The 22,435-nt window shown below is 34.7% G+C and overlaps 1 protein-coding gene across 3 annotated transcripts in view; it reads right to left on the bottom strand.

The window, feature by feature from the left end:
- Positions 1-21,704, bottom strand: part of ATF7IP (activating transcription factor 7 interacting protein) — a 125,708-nt gene extending 104,004 nt beyond the window's left edge. For 2 of the 3 annotated variants that reach the window (XM_032391815.1, XM_032391816.1), the window contains exon 1: positions 4,231-5,608. In XM_032391815.1, coding sequence (XP_032247706.1) covers positions 4,231-4,247 — 17 coding nt within the window. In that variant the 5' untranslated portion in view covers positions 4,248-5,608. Of the gene's footprint in view, positions 1-4,230; positions 5,609-21,550 lie in introns of those variants that run through there. The other variant, XM_032391817.1, reaches the window with a different exon arrangement.
- Between the last annotated feature and the right edge of the window lie 731 nt (positions 21,705-22,435).

Here is a 22,435-nt window from a genome sequence, read left to right as displayed (position 1 = left end):
AGACTGCTACAAATTACTAATAGAGAATTCTGTGAAAGTTCTAACTTGAGCAATTAAAAAAAAAAAAAATCCCTTATTTGAACAGACTTTAAGCTTTCTCCCAAATCACTCTCTTTGGGGAGTGTGAAGAGTTTGGAAAACAGGAGAGTCAGTGTTTCCTGTGCAAGTTAAACGCTTTTTCAATTTCCACTGAAGTTTCCTCTAACTTAAAGCCATTTTCCAAAAAAGAGTAACATTTCCCTGGAGTTAGCAATGTCATGGTATTACATGAATGCTAAGAAGCTGGCTTTCACTCTGGAAAATGTGGAAAATCACATCACATCATGATCATAAACTACCATGTTTTCCTGCATCATCAAAGTAGTCTCAACATAGTTAAGACAGTGAATGTTATGTAAACAAAAGCAAACTTTTAAGAAAAATAAGTTTATAATGGTCTCTAAAATTAGTCTAGTAAAGTTAAGAAAACTTTCTACTAGCAACTTTCTCATTTTTAGTGCTAAGACTTCTCAACTCAACCAATTTAGACACAAATCTTTTATAAAATGTATTTCATTTACCTGTTGGTAAACTGTGTATCTTGAATATATTTTAACTTTTTCTTATGCAATATCATCATTAAGAACATCAATATGATAAACAGTGGTATCTTTAATGCTGTCATAACATTTAAAGAAAAGAGAACCTATTATCACATTAAAAGACCTCAAGGTATTCGTGTTTCTAATTATTATTTCTTTAATCTCTTCACTTTCATTCTATTGTCACTTTTTGCTGATGTCACTGAATCTCCTTCAATCAGCACCATAGTACTCTAATATAGAGAAATCAGGACAAAGCTGAAGATTAGCAAAGGCGCCATATCTTCTAAATAAATGGTCTTTACACGTGCAGTCTCTCCTACCAAGTAAAGTAGGCTAGACTTTACTTATGCTTACTTTCTTCTAGGTTAGAAGCTATATTCTAAATATAAAAGGCTGCCAACAATCTGTCAAGTAGAAGAGGGATTTAAAAGGAACAATTTAGCTCTAACAACCAGAGTCATAGACCAGTGGCTAAAGAATATAGTCTGTTGGCTGCCAATTTGTGGCTACTGAAAGAAAACTACTGTTCTTAAGATTCTCATTTGTACTGAAACACAGAAAACTCTAGGCCCTGAATTCAAGTCTTCTCTTTAGAGAAATTATTTTCTCACTGTATATTTGGAGGACTCAGTCAGACTAGAATTGAAACATTTCTCCCATTTACTCCCTTAATTCTGTAATACCAACATTCTATATTGGCTTTACTTAATAAACATATCTACCATATCCACATACAGCAAAAGGTGGCTAATCTATGTAACAGAATGGGATCAGTAGTACAAACATGAATACTACATATTACCAAGTGGATATGGATGTACTACTATCAAGTCAGTACTTGCTTCTGAGCATGAGTTATACAAGAAATTTCCCATACTGTTTAAATATACCACATTCCCTAATCCAATCACATTTGATAAAGTACACGACATCTGAGAAACAAAAAAAACTGAAAAGCATTCAAATTATTACTGGAAAATCAGCATGCAGAATATTTCATGGTACTCTTCAGAAACATTATTCTCAGTATATCTTCGCCATATAGATAGGAATTTTTTCCCATTTTACAGATGAGGAAACAAGAGTCAGAAAATGGAATGAGATGACCAATATAAGAAGAAAGTAGTAAAAACAACTCAAATTTAGGTTTAAACTCTTAGTCAATTTCTTTCACTATCTCAACATTTTCCTTAAAGGCTTATGCTTAATGAAATGGCTCAGGAGAAAGGATAAACAAATAGGGAGCACAAAAAGTGACAAAATAATAACATTAAACCTTAATTATCCAGCTCCCAGATTTATCATGCCTTCAATTATTCAGCCTAATAGCTAACCTGAAATTCAGCATGGACAATTTGAAAACTGTCACCAGTCCCAAAAGTAATAATCCCACTGAGGTGCAGTTTATGCTTATAGTTGCAAAAATACAACATGGCACTGAAAGAATTAGCAATAATATCCCGAGTAACCACATTGTTGGTGTTTCCCCATGTATAAGTAAAATCAATAGAGTCACCTTGTAGAGGGTGAAGGTAAATTTTATAATCCACAACAGAAGACAAAAAGAATGGATCATTAAAATTTCCCCAAGGTCTTACTCTGAAGATCAACATAAATTGGTTCAATAATTTCAACCTAGCCAATTTTTCTCTAGCAATAAAGAACAAACTGAGTAGCTGGCTTACACTGTATGAAATATTTGAATACAGTAAGCTGCTCATACTATGAGAAGCATGAAAATAATAATGATTAAGGGCACAGCACATTCACTTCCTATGTCATACTCACTCTAAGGCAAAACCTTACTGAAAGGCACAATGGATAAAATCTCTCTCTCACACAACACTGAACTTGTTCTTCTCTTTTGGGGGCAAGCTCGTATTATTGGATTTATATAAAGTAATGTTCAGGTTATTAGAATCCATTATATCGCATAAAAAGAGTCCTAACAACTTCACAAAGTAGTAAGCTAATGAAAGAGAAATAAACATGCTAAAGCTGTTGATGAAACTGAACTAGTGATCCCAAATACATGTGAAGCCACTGAATAAATGACCAATGATTAAGTTAAGAAAAAAATTATTTTGTTAAAAAAAATTAGAACAAATATAAATGCAATTTTGTGGCAAGGCAGCAATTTCAAATAACTGTTAAATCGTGTAACTATAGATCTTATACTCTAACTTCATGAAATTAAAAAAGAACATAAAGAATTCACATTCTAGAATACCTGTCAAAATGAATTCTACAGTCCCTTACCACCTGAAGTTCTACAACTAAGCAACCTAGATCCTGACACTAATACAAGATTATAATTGTGATATATGATCTGGTTTCAAACTTTTGTTTTCATCATAACAGCCTAATTGTTCTCATTTTATTAAGTAAGCTTATATTAAGTAAATGTAATACTTTAAATTATAAAGTAAATACAAAACAATAAAATACCATACGTATCCCTTTTAAATACAGGGGTCCTTCATAAGAATTTAATGTGCAAAAGTTGCTGTTTTCTAAAGTTCAGACTTACTGTTCTATGTCATATTAGTCAGGGATATATTCATAATACTCTTAACAAAACTGTAGAAATGTACTATACCATTTATTAAAAAATTTTAGTAAATACCACAATTTAAACATTAGAGCTTAAACTTTCTGCTATCTGAAATACTATGTGAATAAGAATTTCATTCTCCTAACTCTCTGGGTCACTCTGGACTTACCATATCTCAGTAAGTGTTTCAACTTCAGAAGAATGTTAAGAAATCTTTTTGAAAATTGTGAAACTAAATTTACAAAATCATTGAATTACATTATTTTTAAGTATACCACAGGTTTAAACTAAGACTAAAGTGGACATCAACAATATCAATTAATCAAAACAACTTGAATATTTATTTCAGCTCTGTTACATTAAAATTCATTAGCTAGAAACAAAAGGGGTATCCAGACCTAGATGTGAACTTGTTTCTAAATTCAAAATCTGAATCTGAATGACAATTTAAGAAAAAAATAATTAGAATAGAAAGTTAACACCCTTAAAAATGTGAAAGAACTGAATGGCCAAGAGGAGGCAGCATAACGAGAAAGAATTAGAACCCACTACAAAAAAATAACAGTGTTAAAAAATTTTTTTCTTTCTCTAACTACGACTTATATTCAGAGAATTAACATTCTTCCCAGAAAGCTACCAAACAACAGCTCCAAAACACACACACACACACACACACACACACACAAACAGAAAAATCTCTTTTCATGCAAAACAAGGCTTATTTATGGCTTCTTTCCCAAAAAAAAAAAAAAAAATCTATTCAGTACATGTACTGTTTTTAATTTATACTAAAAAATATCAAGCAAACTAAAATATCCAACACAAAAAGAATATTAAGTTAATTAGGACCAGAAAACACTATTGTAGTGATCAAATGCTCTGGCAATGACAGAACATAAGATGGGGAGAAATTACAGGAATTTAACCTTTGACCTCACCATCCTATGTACTCTTTCCATAAAAGAAGCTTAAAGCAAACACTTCAACTTCTTAGCAAGCAAGCTCTAAGTTAACCTTGCTATGTAAACTCAGTAGAATTCAAATATTTTTTTTAATTAAAATGTTCAAAGATAAAGAGTAATTGGTTCTTACCTCTGGTCCTGGTGCATGTGCCAAGTCTCCTCACTGGCATAGTTGCTGCCTAAGCAGCTACAAAGACTAGGTCAGCAGCCATTTTGAGACAGCTGCACTGTCTCAGTTGCACTAAAGTGTAATTAAGATGGCTGCAACGTGCACTCAAGAACTCACACAGTGAAAACTCAGCTATGTATCAAACAAAGCCCCTCCCACTTTGTCAGTCTGCAGGAAACTGAACACAGACAACAGCTAATGCATATACTGCAACAAACAATGCAGCTGCTTAGGACACAGAAACCAGAGAAGGCAGCAAGCCAGTTTTGTAACACAATGCCTGTGAATCCGGACTTGCAATACAGACTTTGGGCACATCCAGATCCCAGACAGCCTAAAGTCCATGCCACATATTAGCAGTTACAGAGATAGAGCCAAATCACACACAGCAAACACCAGGGAATTCGCTTGAAAGAAAGCCTCCATTTCAGTCCAGAAAAAAAAAAGTCTGCTCAAGGCCCTTTTTTTTTTTTTTTGCCTTTTATAGTACTTTTATCATGAAAAGAGTGCCAATTTTTATAATTTCTGGAAAATTAAGTTATTTAAATCCTGATAGTCAATTTCCATTTATAGAAGGCTAATTAAAGATCTTTTTCCCCACAGAGTCTAAGCCCCAAAGTACTAAAATCTAGCAAAATGGTTAAAGCTTGCAGTCAAATTTTTGAATCTTGACAATAATTTAAATAACTGTGGGGAAGAGACTAGAGTCATTAGAGCTATGATGGCAACAAAGCTTATTTTGAGTAATCTGCCATAAAGATAAAAACAATTTCTTCTCTTTCGTAGTCCAGATGGCCACAAAGACATCTCTAGGTGAGTGGTTTGGTCCCAAGGCAAATTAAATTTCATGCCCTGCCACAGACCTCCCAACATTTTAACGTGAGCGAAAAACAAATAAAAATAAAGAATGTAGACACCCCTGGGGGAAAAAAAGCAAATAGGGAGAACAACAGAGTAAAATTCAGTCTAAAACTGGGTATATTAACAAAACAAATTTGAGAGAGATCCCAACAAATCTGTCCGTGGCAGTAACCCACCCATCAAGAGAAGACAAGGACAAGCGCACAGAAAAAACCTGTTTGCTTGATACCTCATAATCATCTAGGAAATCCACCTTTTCCTTCTCTTTTCCTTGGTTTACCTTCCTAAAATCTAGCTGCCCTATGTGATCTCGTGTCTATCCACCACACAATGTAGATATTTACTAAAATTCGTTAAGAGTATAGGGAGATGGGAGGGGTATAGCCAAAAGGAGATTGGCCCCATAAGTTGATAACTGTTCAAGCTGAGTGATGGGCACATGGAGTTGATTATTTCTGTATACATTTAAATTTTTCCATAATAAAAATTTTAAAATGAAACAAAAATAACTCAGCTTTTTTTTTTTTTTTAATTTAAATTCAATTAATTAACTCAGCTTTTTAAAAGATCCTTACTTATTCTCCAAGGGGCAAACTGGATAATATAATGTATGTAAAGACTATTCAAGTACTACACTAGATAAAAAAAAAAGTTACACTTAACCAAACCACATTAATTCTTCAAAAAAATAACACTCTCTGAGGGTCACTCAAATTTATTCCTTAAAAGCAAGAGGTCGGTAAACTGGAAAAGATTCAAACAAGATAGACATTATTGTAGCACTGAAATGGGACTAAGGTTATTGGGGAGACAAATAACCAAAACTTTTAAAGCTGCCAAGTGAGCAGCTTCCGATATTCAGATAGTAGATTCTTTTGGATGTCTGTTCTACAAAAATTTAAATTATGTAACACACCTTCAAATGTACCTTGTCCCATTCTCCTCACCCTAAGCCTCCCCTGCCTTGCCAAATACCTGCCCAATGTAAATCCTAACTACTTTTTTCTCAGTCTAAGTTTTCCTGAGCAAGCTAAGTTGCTGGCTACTACTATTGGCTATAAGAACTACTTTTCACCCACTTTAGATATCAAAGTAAAAGACATACATTCCCTCATTGTACCAATTACCCCCAGCCACTACAATCATTTTACTACCAATTTACTAGATTTTCTCTAACATCCCAAGGCAAAGACATAAAACAGTAACTATACTGATTATCTACTTTATACACGGCACTTAGAAGACAAAGTAGTAGGGAGATATATTAATATAGATCAAGCCTTCAGGTAAGTTTTACATGCATTACTTCAATTAATTCTCACAGTAATCCTACAAGGTAGGTATTACCTCCAATTCATGAGTGAAGGAAACAGGCTCAAAGATTAAATAACTTCACAAAAGTACTAGGAGCTGAAATACATGCTAGACTACACTCAGTCTGGGCCCATAAAGCTTCCTTCACCCATCCCTTCCCACACTGGTTCTGTTTCTACACATCATGAAAATGGTTTAGAAAAGGAAAATGGTTAGGCTGTTATTCAGGTAACTGGTGCCACTGCCAACATGTTTCACTCTCTATCCCAAAGAAACAATCCTAGTTCAACAGATAAATCCTATTTAGGACTCAACCTAAATTATCTCATCAGTAACAATCTTTTCCTTACTCTCTTTTCCCTTTATTATACCCATCCCCCAAGCCAGGTATAATTTCACTCTCAAGATCTTTTGTGCATACCATCATTATACTTACCATATTTCATTACTTCTATCTTTATATATGAGTCCCCAAGGACAGAAATCACGTCTTAATTCATTTTCCATTCACTTCCATAGTGCAAAACACAGTATTTGCTCAATAGATGGTGAGTTGAAATTAATTCCCAGTGTTTTCATTTCTACCACAAAAAATCTCAGAAAATTCTACATCATTAAGAACCTTCATTTTCAGGATTTCAACTCTTACTTTCTAGGAAAAAGTTGTCAACTAATGACTTAACTAAGTTTTTAGCCTTGGTCTAAAAAGCCTCTGTACTTTAAAACCCAGGGTGTAGGGACACCTGGGTGGCTCAGTCAGTTAAGTGTCTTGCTCTTGGTTTGGGCTTAGGTCATGATCTCAGGGTTGTGGGATCGAGCCCCGCATAGGGCTCCCATGCTCAGCTCAGAGTCTGCTTGAGATTTTCTGCCTCTCCCTCCGCCCCTCCCCCTGCTCATGCTCTCCATCTCTCACTCTCTCTCTCTCTAAAATAAATAAAATCTTTAAAATCCAAGATGGAAAAAATACCTTTTGTAGAGCATTTTTCCGCTTTTAGAGAGTTTTTACAGGCAATACCCAGAAACTACTATGTGCTTAGAAGAGCTGAACTCTAAAAAGTGTCTATAAAAAATTATGGAACGTAAGCATATTATTTACTTTTAAATTCTTAAATTTTACTAAGAAAGAATATTGTTTGATTATATATCATATAAGAAACTTATTTTAGATAGGATCAGTCTTAATAAACTGAATCACTGTTTATTTGTAAAAGCAAACACATTTGGAAGCTATTTCTAATGTCACGTAAACATTTCCATGATTTTCCAATGTTTTAGCTCTTCCTAAATATAAACTAGCACTTTTCACATATTTTTTTCATTTTAGTCTTACAATGATCCTGTAAAATAAGAGTGTTACAATTTCAAAGTTTTATGAGCAGAGAATGTAACCATTTGCTAGGGGTCGCGCAAGTGACAATGAGAATTGGAAGAGAATTAACTATAATCAACTACTATAACCTTTTATACACATATATCATACTATTAAAATACTTTGCATATACAAAATATTAAAAATTCCATGGAACCTAAATAAAAGGTTTCACTGTATTACAGAAAGTAAATACTTTTATTTAGTTAATACACTTTAGTTACATATTATTACCAACCTTATACATACAAAGAAAACCAACATTAAAAGGATGTTAAGATAATGAAATGAAAACACCTAATCTCACTCCCTCAAATCCCACTAAAACTTAGTAATTTTGAAAGCATAAATCCTAAAGAATAAGGAGAAAAGTAAAAGAGAAAAGAGCTAAAAGATTTTGGGAGCTGGAAAATAAGCAGAACCATTGGTAACTAATTTAGCAGTTCCCCAAATATCATATTCCATGCTTCACTGGGGACAAGTACCAATTTAAATTACATGACAGCAACTTCAAAAGACATAGCAACTAAAAGAACTAGGCCAACTGAGGTGAAGGGAGCAAATAGTAGGATGGTGTAACTAAAAAAGGGAATACTAGTGAAAGCATTTTGTGAATCAATAAGATACACTAGATATCCTCACCACATTCCACTGAATACCTCCTCTCCCCAATCCTAGCAAAAATATGAAGACAACATCCACAGTTAAAAATCAGAGTAGCATACCAAAAAGAGACAGATTGAGTGCTTACTGCAGAGACCCCTAGTCGTCTTCTTCCATTAATCTTCCAAAATGCTGGCAATCAGATCTTTATTCCCCATGTATGAAAATGGAAAACTAGAGCAACGCTCTCTGATCCCCTCCCTCTTTGGGAGCTTTGTACTGTCACTCAATAAACTTTGCTCAAGATAATGGAAAACTATTCTCTGGGGGTATCTAAAAAGCACAAGACCCAAGATCTTAAGGTCTTGGGAGCTCTCAAAAAACTGCCCACCCAGATAAACCAAAGAGAAGTTAAAAGCTGACAAATGTAGATATTCTAATCAACTCTTTTTTTCAAAATTTTTAAAAGATTTTATTTATTTGTCAGAGAGAGCACGCTCACACACATGCACAAGCAGGGGGAGAGGCAGGCAGAGGGAGAAGCAGGCTCCCCACTGAGCAAGAAGCCCAATGCGGGACTTGATCGCAGGATCATGACCTGAGCTGAAGGCAGATGCTTAACCAACTGAGCCACCCAGGCATCCCTCTAATCAACTTTTTTAAAAAAAATTTTTTAAGAGAGAGAGAATGTGCACAAGCTGGGGCGGTGAGGGTGTTCTGGGGGCAGGGGGAGAGGGAAAGAATCTTAAGCAGGCCCCACACCCAGCGCAGACCCCCATGTGGGGCTCAATCTCATGACCTTGAGATCACGACCTGAGCTGAAATCAAGAGTCAGACGCTTAACTGAGCCACCTAGGTGCCCCTCTAATCAACTTTTTAATCTTCCACAACATATAATATAGTCAGGCAAGGAAGAAAAAGGCACCTGATTAAAGTCTAACATGGAAGATAGACACCAAAAACAAGCCAAAACAAAAACAAAAAAACACAAAAACTATGCAAAAAAAAAAACTTCAAAAAAATTAATATCCACAGATAAGAAAAGATGTTGCAGTCATGTGTCAAGAATAGAATATTAGTTGGGGCGCCTGGGTGGATCAGTCATTAAGCATCTGCCTTCAGCTCAGGTCATGATCCCAGGGTCCTGGTATCGAGCCCTGCATCGGGCTCCCTGCTCTGCAGGAAGCCTACTTCTCCCTCTCCCACTCCCCCTGCTTGTGTTCCCTCTCTCGCTGTCTCTCTCTCTCTGTCAAATAAATAAATAAAATCTTTTAAAAAAAGAATAGAATATTAGCAGCACCTGGCTGGCTCAGTCAGTAAAGGATGAAACCTGATCTCAGGGTCATGAGTTCTAGACCCACATTGGGCATAGAGTTTACTTAAAAAAAAAAAAAAAAAAAGTAGAATACTACAGGCAAGGACCAAAAAGTAGAAATGATGAACATGATAGAAAAAATGAAGAACTCAGTAGAAGAACTGGATGATAAAGTTGAAGAAATCCAATTGAACAAAAATACAAAGTTGTAAGTAAGAGGGAAATAAAATCTAAGAAAAGTGGAGTACCCCTCCAATAATTCACATTGGAATGACAGAATGGCAGAAGAAAGGTATCACCAATGAAATCATTTAAGAAAAAGTTCCAAGACTGAAAAACAAGAGTTGGCAAACTGAAAGGGCCTGATGAATGCCAGCAAACAATGATAAACAGATCCACATCAAAGAATTACAGTGAAACTGCAAAACACTAAAGACTATTAACAGATTAACACTTCCAGTGAGGGGAAAATCAGAAATAAGAATGGCTTCCGATTTCTCAGCAGTAATAGAAGCAAAAAGATAATGAAACAGTGCCTTTAAAATTCTGAAGAAAAATATTTTCCAACCTAGATTTCTATACCTAGCCAAATTATCAATCAAGTATCTAAAAATATAGTGACAATGTTCACACACTCCTGGTTTCAAAGAATATACTTCCCATTTACTCTTTCTCAAAAAGTTACTAGACAATAGGGTCTCCTTCCCCTAATGACAGAATAAACCAATAAGACATGATACATGGAAAACAAAGGTGCTACACAAAGAATAAAGGAATTCCCTACATGGTAAATATAATTCTGATCACAGCAGTGTCCACATGTAGAGGGCAACTAGGCCAACTGTAGCAATGAAACTCAAACAAAAATGAGTCAAGATCCTTGCTGCCACTGTACCTGAGGGAGGTTTGTCTACTAAATAAACATCAAAAGATCCTTAGGTAAAGGACCATACCAAATCATCTTAACTATTACTATTATGTAGAAAAGACTCCAGGATACAGGCCTCCTGGTATAAAGTTGACATTACCTTCATGAATCAACATCTGTCATAACTATACCGAGAGAATGGGTCAGGATTTCTATGATTCTGTTGGTCCAGTGCAGACAACTTTGTGTAAGTAGATTACTTAACCCTAATTGAGTAAAACAAGAATTACCTAGGACTAAATGAACTGACTTAACTATGGGTAATATTTTTAATGGTTATATAGGGAAAACTCTTCTTAATCTATCTTTAACCTTCAATTTAAAATATACTTTGTATAATTAATAATTTAAATAATATCTTGATCCAATATCCTCAGAATTCCAGGGGAAAAAATAACCTGTGAAAGATCTTAATATGGGTTATAAGAAGCCACCAGAACAATTAAAGAGCAATTCTGTAGAAAAATACTGAATATATTGATTGGCCTTATCTAAACTGAATCTTTTTACTTTTTTATAAAGCAGTTTACATAGTTCCAATAAGAATGTTTTCCTTCCCATCAGGATAAAACTGGATAAATCAAATTGGTAACCATGACTACAAGAGAAATGTGACATTTAAAAAGAGAAAGCTTATAATTAGGTATGACAGGGAAAAAGGACTGCTCCTCAAATGTAGAAATGACTGCACTTCAAATGTAGAAATGATTCCTAGTAAGTCCTCCCAGAACCTAATTTAGTAGGTCTTCTTTAATTTATAGATTCCCAGGTTTAATAGGAAGAAAGAATATCACTTCCCAACTGACAATGATATTGACAAATATGGAAATCTCAGAACCATAAGACCCTAGTTTTAAGTACTGCAGATGAAAACTCATTGAGATGAATTAGACGGCTCTTGGTTCCTGATCTTGTAATCAAGCAGATAAATAAATTATTACACTTTACAAAATGTCTAGACAGAAGTTAACTCTTAAACCTCTTGTCAAATGTATGTAGTTTTGCTAACCAGACAATAAGGAAGTCTTTTGGTATTAAACAACTTCTCGTTAGACCTGTGTAAATAAAGTATCAAAAAAAGAAAAAAATAAAGAATAAGATCATTAAACAAATTTATGTGGTCAAATTTGTGTCTTAAGGGGCAGGAGACTGGCCACAGGAATGGTTATGGAAGAAAACTGACACTTTGTTTTGCCTCAACTTTGAGTGAGCATGTCCAGCAAGTTCCATACCTGTAAAGTAAATAAAGGGGGAGGGAGCACTTTGCACACTGGGGGGGGAAAAAAAAAAGCATATGTGGATCTAATCCCCAGAATAAATGATTTCATCTCTAACTTTGGCAATAGTGATTATCTGAAAAAAACTGACAAACTTTGAAGATAAATAATTTATGTGAGAAAATGGCTGCTTCTTTACCATGAAGAAGCTTACGGTAAACTTAGTAAATTTTGTAACTTCACAGGGCTTTTGTTAAACACCTTCTAAAATAAAACAGTCCTAAATCTAGACTCCTTCACCTTTGCAAATACACTACTTCTTTAAATGCTTATTTTGCCCTACTAGTGAGTGGTATCATAAAACTACTTTTCTAAATTACTTTTTAAACTTTTTAATTCTAGCTCCAGTAATCAAGAATTGTCATCTTCTATAAATCTCCTGCATTAAAGGGCTCTCTATAGCTGCACCTACCTGCCTCTTAAATAGTCATGCCTGACTAATTGATTCATCAATTGACTGAAGACAGAGAAGAAAAATTTGCCAAGAAAAACTGCTAACCATTTTTTATATCTCATTTCATTTAACCCTCACAACCACCCTACCAGGTAGGTGGTACCACCATTTTATATTAATACAACTGGGAGATTCTAAATGCCCTGATCCCAATATAAAATTACTACTCTTTCCAGGTCACCAGATTACTGATTTCAGGAAAATTCTCTGCGTTTTTCTTTCTTCATTTTTGCTATCTTCCAACTTTTAAATCACTTAAGTTTGGTGGGAAAGGAAAGAATTACACAAACTTAAAACACAAAATAATTATGTCATTCCATCTTTTCATCAAAACCTTATTAAGTTGCATACATTATGTCCTGCAGAGTTATATCTTAGAAACTTAATAATAGGTAATCAGCAATGGTGTTTCCTTGTTTTCTTCTATTTTTTAATGAACGAATGGAAGAGTTTTTTTCTAAAACTGGACTCACAATTTGTAATTTTTCATATGCGAAGTGCCTGTCAAATCTTTTGACAATTTATCCAGTGGGTGCTTAAGTAAATTACGTATTTAATTATTTAGAAAAAAAGTCTGACATCTGTGGATAATCATGAGTTAAATGAAAAAAAGCAACTAACATATCTTACTTCCCTTTCTTGCACCTCCACCTAAAACAAAAGGGTTCTAGTCTTTCAATAAGCAAATATTTATTGAATATTAAGGAAGGCAATGTGGAAAGCAATCTTATACTTTTAATAGTGGCCTTATCATTCCAAATTAGATGGGGTTTTTCTTTAAAATGTGACATTTGCCAGACACATCAATAAGATATAATTCCTAACTGCAGAAAGCTTATGAAGCACTACACAATTATAAACATAGAAATAGAAAGGAATAAATGCCTTTAAGTGAGACAGGAAGTAAAGCAGACTGTTAAAAAAAAAAATTAGGTAACTTCCAGCTAACAATAACAACATCCTTTATTAGTTATATTATGTAGGCACCATGGCAGCACTGACTCTTACAAAAATCAAGGGTCTTATGTCTGTCATATACCAGGGAGCTATTCAGAGTTCTCCTAACACATTACCTGCTTTCTCATTTCTGATACTCTGAACACCCTATTTATTTCCTTTACTGAGAATATCCTTCTAATTCATCCCTTAAAATACAATTCCCCTAAGATTTCCTTGATCTCCCCCATTACAGTTTCACTTTCTGTGCCTTACATGAATACTATTTTTTTACTTACATAGAAAGCTGCTTTTAATTACTTATTAATCAAGTAAGTTTTACCTATATGCAAAGAATTTACAACCACGATCTTTTTACCTGTGTACATTACAAGGTCCTCAAAAATCACATTTTCTATCTTCAATATGTATATTTCACATATATAGTTACAAAAAAAAATAGGATCTGGAAAAGATGATAAAAACATAACTTCAGGGCCCCTGGCTGGCTCAGTCAGTGGAGAATGCAACTCTTGATCTCTGGGTCATGAGTTTGAGCCCCAAGTTGGGTGTAGAAATTACTTAAAAATAAAAAATTTTTTTTAAATATAAACTCAACTTTGAGATTAAAACAAGTAGTTCAAACAATTGTCATTCACAATTGTCATTACCCACAGTCCTTACCCACAATCTTTCATCCTTTTAAAATAAGCAAGTTAACCGGCAAAGTTTAAAAACATTAAACTGAATAAATAACAAAAATATTAGTGAAATTTTAATATTAAATTAAAATTCCAATCTTGCAAAGCTAAACATGACTTTAATATGTTTGCAAAGTCAAGCAGAAAGGGGAAGTATTCCACCAAATAAGGTAAATATAATAACTAGAATCTCAACCACAAATCATGAATACAAAGCTCTCAAAATTCCACTTCAAAGGAAGATATAGAGGGGTGCATGGGTGGCTCAGTCAGTTAAGCGTCTGACTCTTGATTTTAGCTCAGGTCATGATCTCAGTGTCATGAGATCAGGCCCCACATTGGGCTCCACACTGGGCAGGGAGCCTGCTTAGGATTCTTGCTCTCCCTTGCCCTCTGCCTCTCCCCTGTTCTCTCTCTCTCTCTCAAAAAAAAAGAAGAAACCAAGGAAGACATAGAATTTTAACTATAACTCTTAAAACAAAAAACTAGTTTTCAATATCAAATTATGAATTACTTTGAGAGACTACTTCTCCAGCTTACTTTTATAGCAGAAAGGGCTAGTTGTTCCCTAACACCCATTTCTTTTGGTTTATAAAATTCCTTAGGTGAGCACACAGTTGCCCACCTAGATACTACATTAACCCAAGCCTTCCTTTCCCAACTAAGTATGTTCCAATGACTAAGTTCTCACCCATAAAACATGAGTCAAAGTGATACGTGCCATTTCCAGATCATGTTCTCAAAAGAATGAGGTGTATACTCCCATTGCCCTTTCTCTCTTGCCCCTGGTTGGTTAAACTGGGGAGTAGCCATGTTCAACCTGGAACCACATGTTAAGTCAAAGCCACCTTAAACCCTAAACAGTCTTTTTCTGTATTGTTACAGGAGAGAAATAAACATTTATCATCCTTAAACCATGGTAATAGTCTCACAGAGCAGTTCAGCCTTTATTCTAATCCAATTAGCTCCTGACATTTAACACCTAATAGGAAATAAGAGAAAATTTCAAAGATAGTCTCTTTCCTCTTCCGTATGTTTCACTACTTCTTCCTTTTAAATCACTTAATCTAATAAGGGTAACAGGGCAGATACATTCCTACTAAACTCCAAAGCCTTAGTTGAGAATGAGCTGAAGCAGTCACATCATTCACTGTTTCACCAAACTTTCTCCTGGTTCGCAAAATGGCAGATTCTATTCTCACCTTCTAGGTTTACCTTTTTACAAACTGGACGGCATTATCTTTGACAATTACTGACTCAAGGAGAAATCCTTTAATGGCTCTGTCAGTTCGGAGAATCACTACTCTAACATTCAAGTCAAATTCTCATTAGAATGTAAAAGTGCCATAGAGTACTGGACACATAATTCCTAGGTACCCATCCACCAAGACAGTAATTCCCCAAAGAGCACAGGGCTATACAAACAACAAAGAAAGGGACAAAGAACTGTACAGTAAGACATTATGACAATACAACCTCACATCATACAAAGGGGCCCTCCCTCCCAAATTAAAGGGTATACAGCTAGTTATTCCTAGTTATTTAGATACAAAGTGACAAAATATTTTTATAATATTCTGAGCAATGAAAAACTACAGACATGAGTAAATGAGTATTTTTCATGATAAAGTTAATAAGTCATCTTCATTTCTCAGACTTTCATATTTACATAGGTCCAATTAGAAAGTGTCCGAGGAAAGTACTGTCAACTGTACCCTTAGGCCTATCACATTTTTTGGAAAGTGGCCAAGGAGATGCCTGAGTCATTCTCTTAAAGACTCAAAAATGCAAATGATCAAAATTCAAAACTGAAGACATTCACATTGTACAAACAAGCACTGGTGCCCTGGCCTTCTCATTTTGCAGGCATTAAAAAAATGAAAATGCTGCGCAGCACTCACACTCTCTATTTCCAATACAAAATGGGTTTCCACCATGTAACTTGAAGGATATATAAACAAAGTTTAATATTTTGGAATTCACATTTCTGTTTTAAACAAGCTAAAATGACTGGATAAACCACTGACTTACTCTAGATTTCAAGACAATCTGAGAAAGAACACTGCAAAATCACTTTTGAAGTTTTGTGCTCTGTAAAGAACATAATGAGGTCAAATGGGCAAGAATTTCAAGAGAAGCTCCACTAATGGATGGGTAATTTCTAGATACCCTAGGGAACTTACAGGGGCTATGGCTTCCCAGAGCTACTTGATGATTTTTTGTACTCTAGCATTTACAGTATGTTAAAACATCACCTAATTTTTACCCATAATAGACCCCACATGCGACTCCCTTGAGAAAGTACATATGCCCATGTATGAATCTTAAAAATTACAATAGAAGCCTTTCTAAACTAAATCATACAGTTCTTTGCCTTCTTGAACAAGTTAAACATTCTCTATGACCCAAAATCCTTAATAAGATCATCAATTACCACAATGAACATGTTACAAAGACTGATTCAGCTCTCGGAATACTAATTCCCAAACTAAATGACCTCAAAACTAAGTTTTTAGAAGCGCCTGGGTGGCTCAGTTGTTAAGCGTCTGCCTTCGGCTCAGGTCATGATCCCAGGGTCCTGGGATCGAGCCCCGCATCGGGCTCCCTGCTCCGTGGGAAGCCTGCTTCTCCCTCTCCCACTCCCCCTTCTTGTGTTCCCTCTTTCGCTGTGTCTCTCTCTGTCAAATAAATAAATAAAATCTTAAAAAAAAAAAAAAGGTTTTTAAATTTTTGCTTCTAACACCTGAAACCTGACCCCTCTTCACTATCAAGATGCTAGCCAGCACTTCTTGCTCCTATCCATATGTTTCTCTAGTAGCACTTCTCCTGTCCCTATTTTGCTCTTCCTCACCTATTATAGTCTAAAAAACCAAGTATCATACTTTGTCAGAACTAGAAAAAGTTTTCAAGTAAGAGCAAAGGTCTCATAAAAAAAATAAAATACGCAAATTTCTGTAAATGGTTTTGCTTGGAAAAGACCCAAATATGGGAATTTTTCATTTAAAAAGTTGGATAAGAGCCAATAATATCTTAACAATTGATTTCTGCCTATTTCCTAGATTTATTTTCATGAAACCAATCAGCACAAAGAACAGATTTAGTGGACAGTGAATTTATACTAGTAATTAGGAAAACATCCTTATGAGAGAATAACTTACAGTTACCAAAGAGACTAAAAATTAAGATGTGATTAGGCTCCATCCTGGCCAGAAAAATGAATAATTTTTCAACATTCCTCTATTTAAAAAAAAAAAAAAAAAAAAAGACTATGTTAAAGAAAAATTTTGGTTTCAAATGTTGTAGAACTCTTTAACTTGCCAACCTATTTTCCCACTTCTAACTTCATACTTGCACTATTTTCATATCACCATGTCCTAAGGCAGATTAAAAATAGAAATGCAGTCCTATATCCTCTAACAATTTATCCCTATTAACATTATATCAGCACTAGGAAACAAGTAAAATAACACCTTAATGAAAAGTAACAGATACCACAAATTTTCCCAGTGTTCTTTAAAAAAGGAGATTTTGTGGAATCTGCAGGAAGTGTATTCTATTCATGAGTAAAAAAAACGAACAGTATAAAGATGTAAACTCACCCCAATTTAGGTTTAATGCAATTCTAAACAAAACTTCAAATAACTGGCTTTTTAAAAATTTAACCAAATGAATCTAAAGTTCATCTGCAAAATCAGGGAAGACTAGCTAAGAAAATTGAAAAGGAATTATGAGTATTGCCCCTCCACATATTTATATAGTCTACAGCACTAGAGCAAATGAAACAATACAGTACTGCTATATGAATAAGGTCCAGTGCTTGTTAACCTGCTTTTAGATTTTATATTACATGATTCCTGTCAAAAGCTGATGAAAACTGTAACTCTTTCCCCAGAAAAATGCACATATGCACACTCACATAAAGTTGTATACATCAAGGAATCCATGGAACGATCAAGGATTCCTCTTAAAGCCTATCTATAGGAACTCCTGAGGCCAATGGACTCCAATTTAAATATCCCTAGTAAATGAAGCAGAACTATAGCTCAAACCTAGTAACTTATGACCAAAATTAGCAACTCAAAGCAGTAAGAAAAGAGATCACCAAAATAAAATTCTAAGAAAACTAGGTATTTGGAAAAACTGGAAACTAGCAACCCATCTTCATACAATAGGGCAAAATAAACACCATACAGATTAAAACCATATTTTTTAAGATCATTACAATATGTAGAAAAAATAAGCAAAATAGGTGAATATTTAGTTCATCCCACAACAGGTCATATTTTCTAGGCAAAGAAGTCCTGGAAGAAATCACAAATAAGAAAAAGAAAAAGCAGTACGTTAGACTACATAAAAATGGAAAACTTCTGAATATATAAAACCGTAAGCAATTTTAATAGTAATAAAAACAAACAAAAAACTGCCAAAAATATGAATAGCAAAGGGCTAGATACATAAATAGCTGTTACCAATAGGAAAAACATTAACATCCACCATAGAAAAATACATTAAAAAGCCTCAAACAGCTAATTCACAAAAATGAGAAAACTGCATTTATAAACATTAAAAAGTTCAACTTCACTAGTTATCAGAAAAAAAAAAAACAACTAATGAGCTACTATTTTTCAGCCACCAAATTGATGGTGGTATGGAAAATGCTTTTCAAAAAAACTAAGTTTTTATTAACTGTGTAAATTACTTTAAAAGCCCTTTGAAGCAGTAATTTCAAAGAAATATTATGAGACGCAGTTCATGACTCATGCGCAAGGATGTTCACTGTAGCATTATTTATAACAGAGAAAAAGACAACAAACAAATGGTCAATAAAAGAAATGTTTAGTAAGTCACAGTACATTCTTATTAGAGATAACAATATTATGTAACCACTTAAAAACATTCGAAAAATATTTCATGATTTGGGATATTTTCAAAACACAGTATTATGTAGCCATTAAACATTTTCAAAAGAATATTATATATCAAAAAAAATCAAAGTATTTTTAAAAGAATAAGGAAATGGGAAAATGTCCATATATGACACTGAATTAAAAGAATAGGAATGAAATTATGGTCCAAATGAAAAACTAACTGATCAATATTTATTGAGCAATCCATATTTATTGATTGATCAACGATGGAAAAAAAAAAATCACCAAAACATTTAGAGTGTTTATTTCTAAATGTTGCTAATTTTCAATACTTTCCAAATGTGCTATAATAAGTAAAAAAAAAAAAAAAGTATTTAAATATATGTATCATATATTCAGATCATAATTTAAAGAAAAAAAGACAATTTTAATGGTTTATGGCTTAAACAAACCTTTTGTCTAAAATACATTTTGTGATATTTAAAATCTACAAAACTAAAAAGGTTTTAAATGACCCCAGTAACTTAGTATTTGTTCCATAAGTAATCTAGTCTTAATGTTATATATGTTGCATATGTGCCAAAATTTTGTGGTATCATAACTACCAAACTAAAATTTCAAAACACCCTTGTTATTGAAAGAACAATAATAAACAAATAGTGGACAGTCAGACAATTCATTGGTCTTGGTTTTAAGTTTATAGAAGTGTATTTGCCTTTCTAACAAACAGCAAAATTATCTTACTAAGAAATATTTACATTATACATTACGTTCCTCAGTGTTTTCAAGTACTACAATCTTCAGCATTAACCTAAGAGGCAATCATTTGTACATTCAAATGAAAACATAAGCTTAAATATACAAACCAAAATATTTCACTTTTCTGGAAGTGCAAAGTGTACCATGCATGCCCTAAGATCAAAGTTCTTTTCTTAACTTAAATATGTTATGTGTATATAAATACACAAAAATAGAGCTATAGACAATACAACATATTTTCAACTCTAAACATCTGAAATAATGTCCCAGGAAGTGGGGGAAGGGTGTGCTGGGTAATCCACCCCAGAAGTATAAAAAGGGAAGAGATTACACAACTGCCCTCTAAATATATTTCTGTGTATAAGAGTCCAGAGGTCCAGGAATTATATGAACGGCTAATTTTCTGTTGAGAAAAAAGAATTCTCTTTCCTATCACTCCATTCTATCTCATATGTGACGTCATTTTTAAGAAATCCACCAACCAAAACTATTCCTTTCAATAACATCTACTTAATACTAACAGTACTTGCTTTGGGCAAGAAAAACGTCCCTAACCAACCATTATAAAGTACTAGCCACTTCTTCATTTGGCAGATGACTGATTTAAACTTAGTGTTATATAACCAACCAAGAAACCAATTACTGTACACACAAACCACAGGTGAAGTTTATGAAAACCAGTTACAAGTTTTTAGTCCAGTAAGAAATAATTTGCACAACAGAATTGTATCAAATTGTGTAACACTTATTCCAGGGGTGTTATATAAGATTTAAATATAGTGACACAACCATTGTAAACTAAAATAAATCAGTAGCATACTTACAACTACCTTCTTTAAGAAATGAAAACTAGGAACACTAAGAAATCAAACACAACTTATCTCATACACACGTATATGGGGCGTTTTTTTAAAGTATCAACTGATTTTTTTTCATTGATGGTTAACTTTTTAATTCTTCATAAAGGCCTCAGTTTAGTTAGTTCTTTGCAGAATCCTTTATAAGAAAAATTTACCAACCAAATTTTATTTCACATAACAAATAAAATGCTAAAAAAAAAAAAAGACTTAATTTTAAAAGTCAGAGTAACAAAAATGTCCAAACTGAAGCAGTTATGGCCAAGAGCTCAGAGACTGAAAAAATCTAAAACTCAAATGCAAGTAGTATCAGAAGCACACAAACTGATAAAATTAAGACTTCGTTAACTTAGATTGAGATTTGATTTTTCCAATACCCTTTCCCCCTCATATTTCCAAAACTCAAATTGTTTCTATTTTGTAAACATTCCCTGATAAGAGAACTGGTAAAAATAGGGTTAAAAATGTATTTGCAAATATGCAGTTCAATTAAATGTACTTCCCCTGAGACCACCACTAGGTGCTGATCTTTATCTCCCTAAATATAAACTTGAAACCAGCAATACCCTAAAAATGAAATTATAATCGAGAACCACAAGTGACAATCATTTTTACAGAAAATTAAGTTCACAGCTTCTCAGAGAATCGGAAAAATATAAAAAGAGTTTGAGGTCGGTATAAGAGTAAAACACAAGAGAAACGTTTTCCTTGAAAAATGTGGGAATTTGAGGATATGAAAATGAAACTCCTCAAGAATGAGGAAAATTAAATCTAGAACCCAAATGGCGTCCAACAAGAACATTAGATCTTGAAAATGAATATTGCGCTTGCGCAGCCACCGCCCCGCCAGCTGCACAACTGCAGCTAGAGCCCGACCCCGCAAGATCACGTGCTCCCATGCAGCGCCCGCCCGCAGCTCCGCAACCGCGCAGGCGCACACACAACTCCCGCAGCCGCCATAATGCGGTCTTGACTCTTCATAAATACAATACTAATTTAAGAAAATGTGGTTATAACAGCCCCTAGGAGTCACATATACCTTTCGGGGCGGGAGATGAGGGAGGGGGAACCAAGTTCCTTCCTACAGAGCCGTCCCGCGCAACCGTCCTCAACGCGGCCGCTTCAGTATCGCGCGCTTCAGTCGCCGCGCCGCCGCTGCCGCCGCCGCCTCCGCAGATTCAAAAACAAACCCGCTTCTCCCTTGCACGCGCCGGGCCGTTATGCAAATTAATGTGGGCGGGGCTACATGGTCGTAATATTGGCCACGCCCGTGGTACTAACAGCCAATAGGCTCACGGCTCAGCCGTTCCCCATGCAAATCTCCTGGTTTTTTATTTGAATGGGGGAAATTGACCACGCCTCCTGCCTTGGAAAGGAGAAGGAAGTCTGAGGTGGTGGCGCTGCGCCTTTCAGTTGCAGTGTGAGGTGTGTTTTGAGTGGAGCTTCGCTCAACCAGTGAGTAGCACTTTGTTAGCGCCCTCTATGAGCTTTAGGAAAGAAGGAAGGAAATAGGTAGGTGAGAGTTAGAGCTGAGAGAAAGATTTTCGGAAAAGGCTGAAGTGTATTTGTTCATCATTTATATTAAAAATTCACAAAGTATGTTTTAAACTGTAAGTAATGAGAGAATGGCGAAAACACATCTTTTCTTTCAGTTTTGTGCCAGAGCTAGCACTTCCAATCATACCCTTCCACCGGAAGTTATATCCCTTATATGCAATTTTATATTAGGAGGCAATCCTTAATGAAGGCCATGAGATGTAGTGGAGAAGGTGCTACTCAGTTTGTTGGGAGATCTGGGCTCACGTCCAAGTACTCCTGCCTTCTTGCCTGTTTCTTGGAACACGTGTGTTGACACAATTTTCTCATCTCTAAAATGGTGATAATGCCTATGATTCAAATCGGTTAAGAGAACTCAATGACAGGA

This window comes from Phoca vitulina, unplaced genomic scaffold (assembly GCF_004348235.1).
Source record: "Phoca vitulina isolate PV1807 unplaced genomic scaffold, GSC_HSeal_1.0 scaffold64, whole genome shotgun sequence".
In the NCBI taxonomy this organism is placed as follows: domain Eukaryota; kingdom Metazoa; phylum Chordata; class Mammalia; order Carnivora; family Phocidae; genus Phoca; species Phoca vitulina.
The sequence above is the reverse complement of the archived record's forward strand: the minus strand, read 5'-3'. Positions and strand labels throughout refer to the sequence as shown.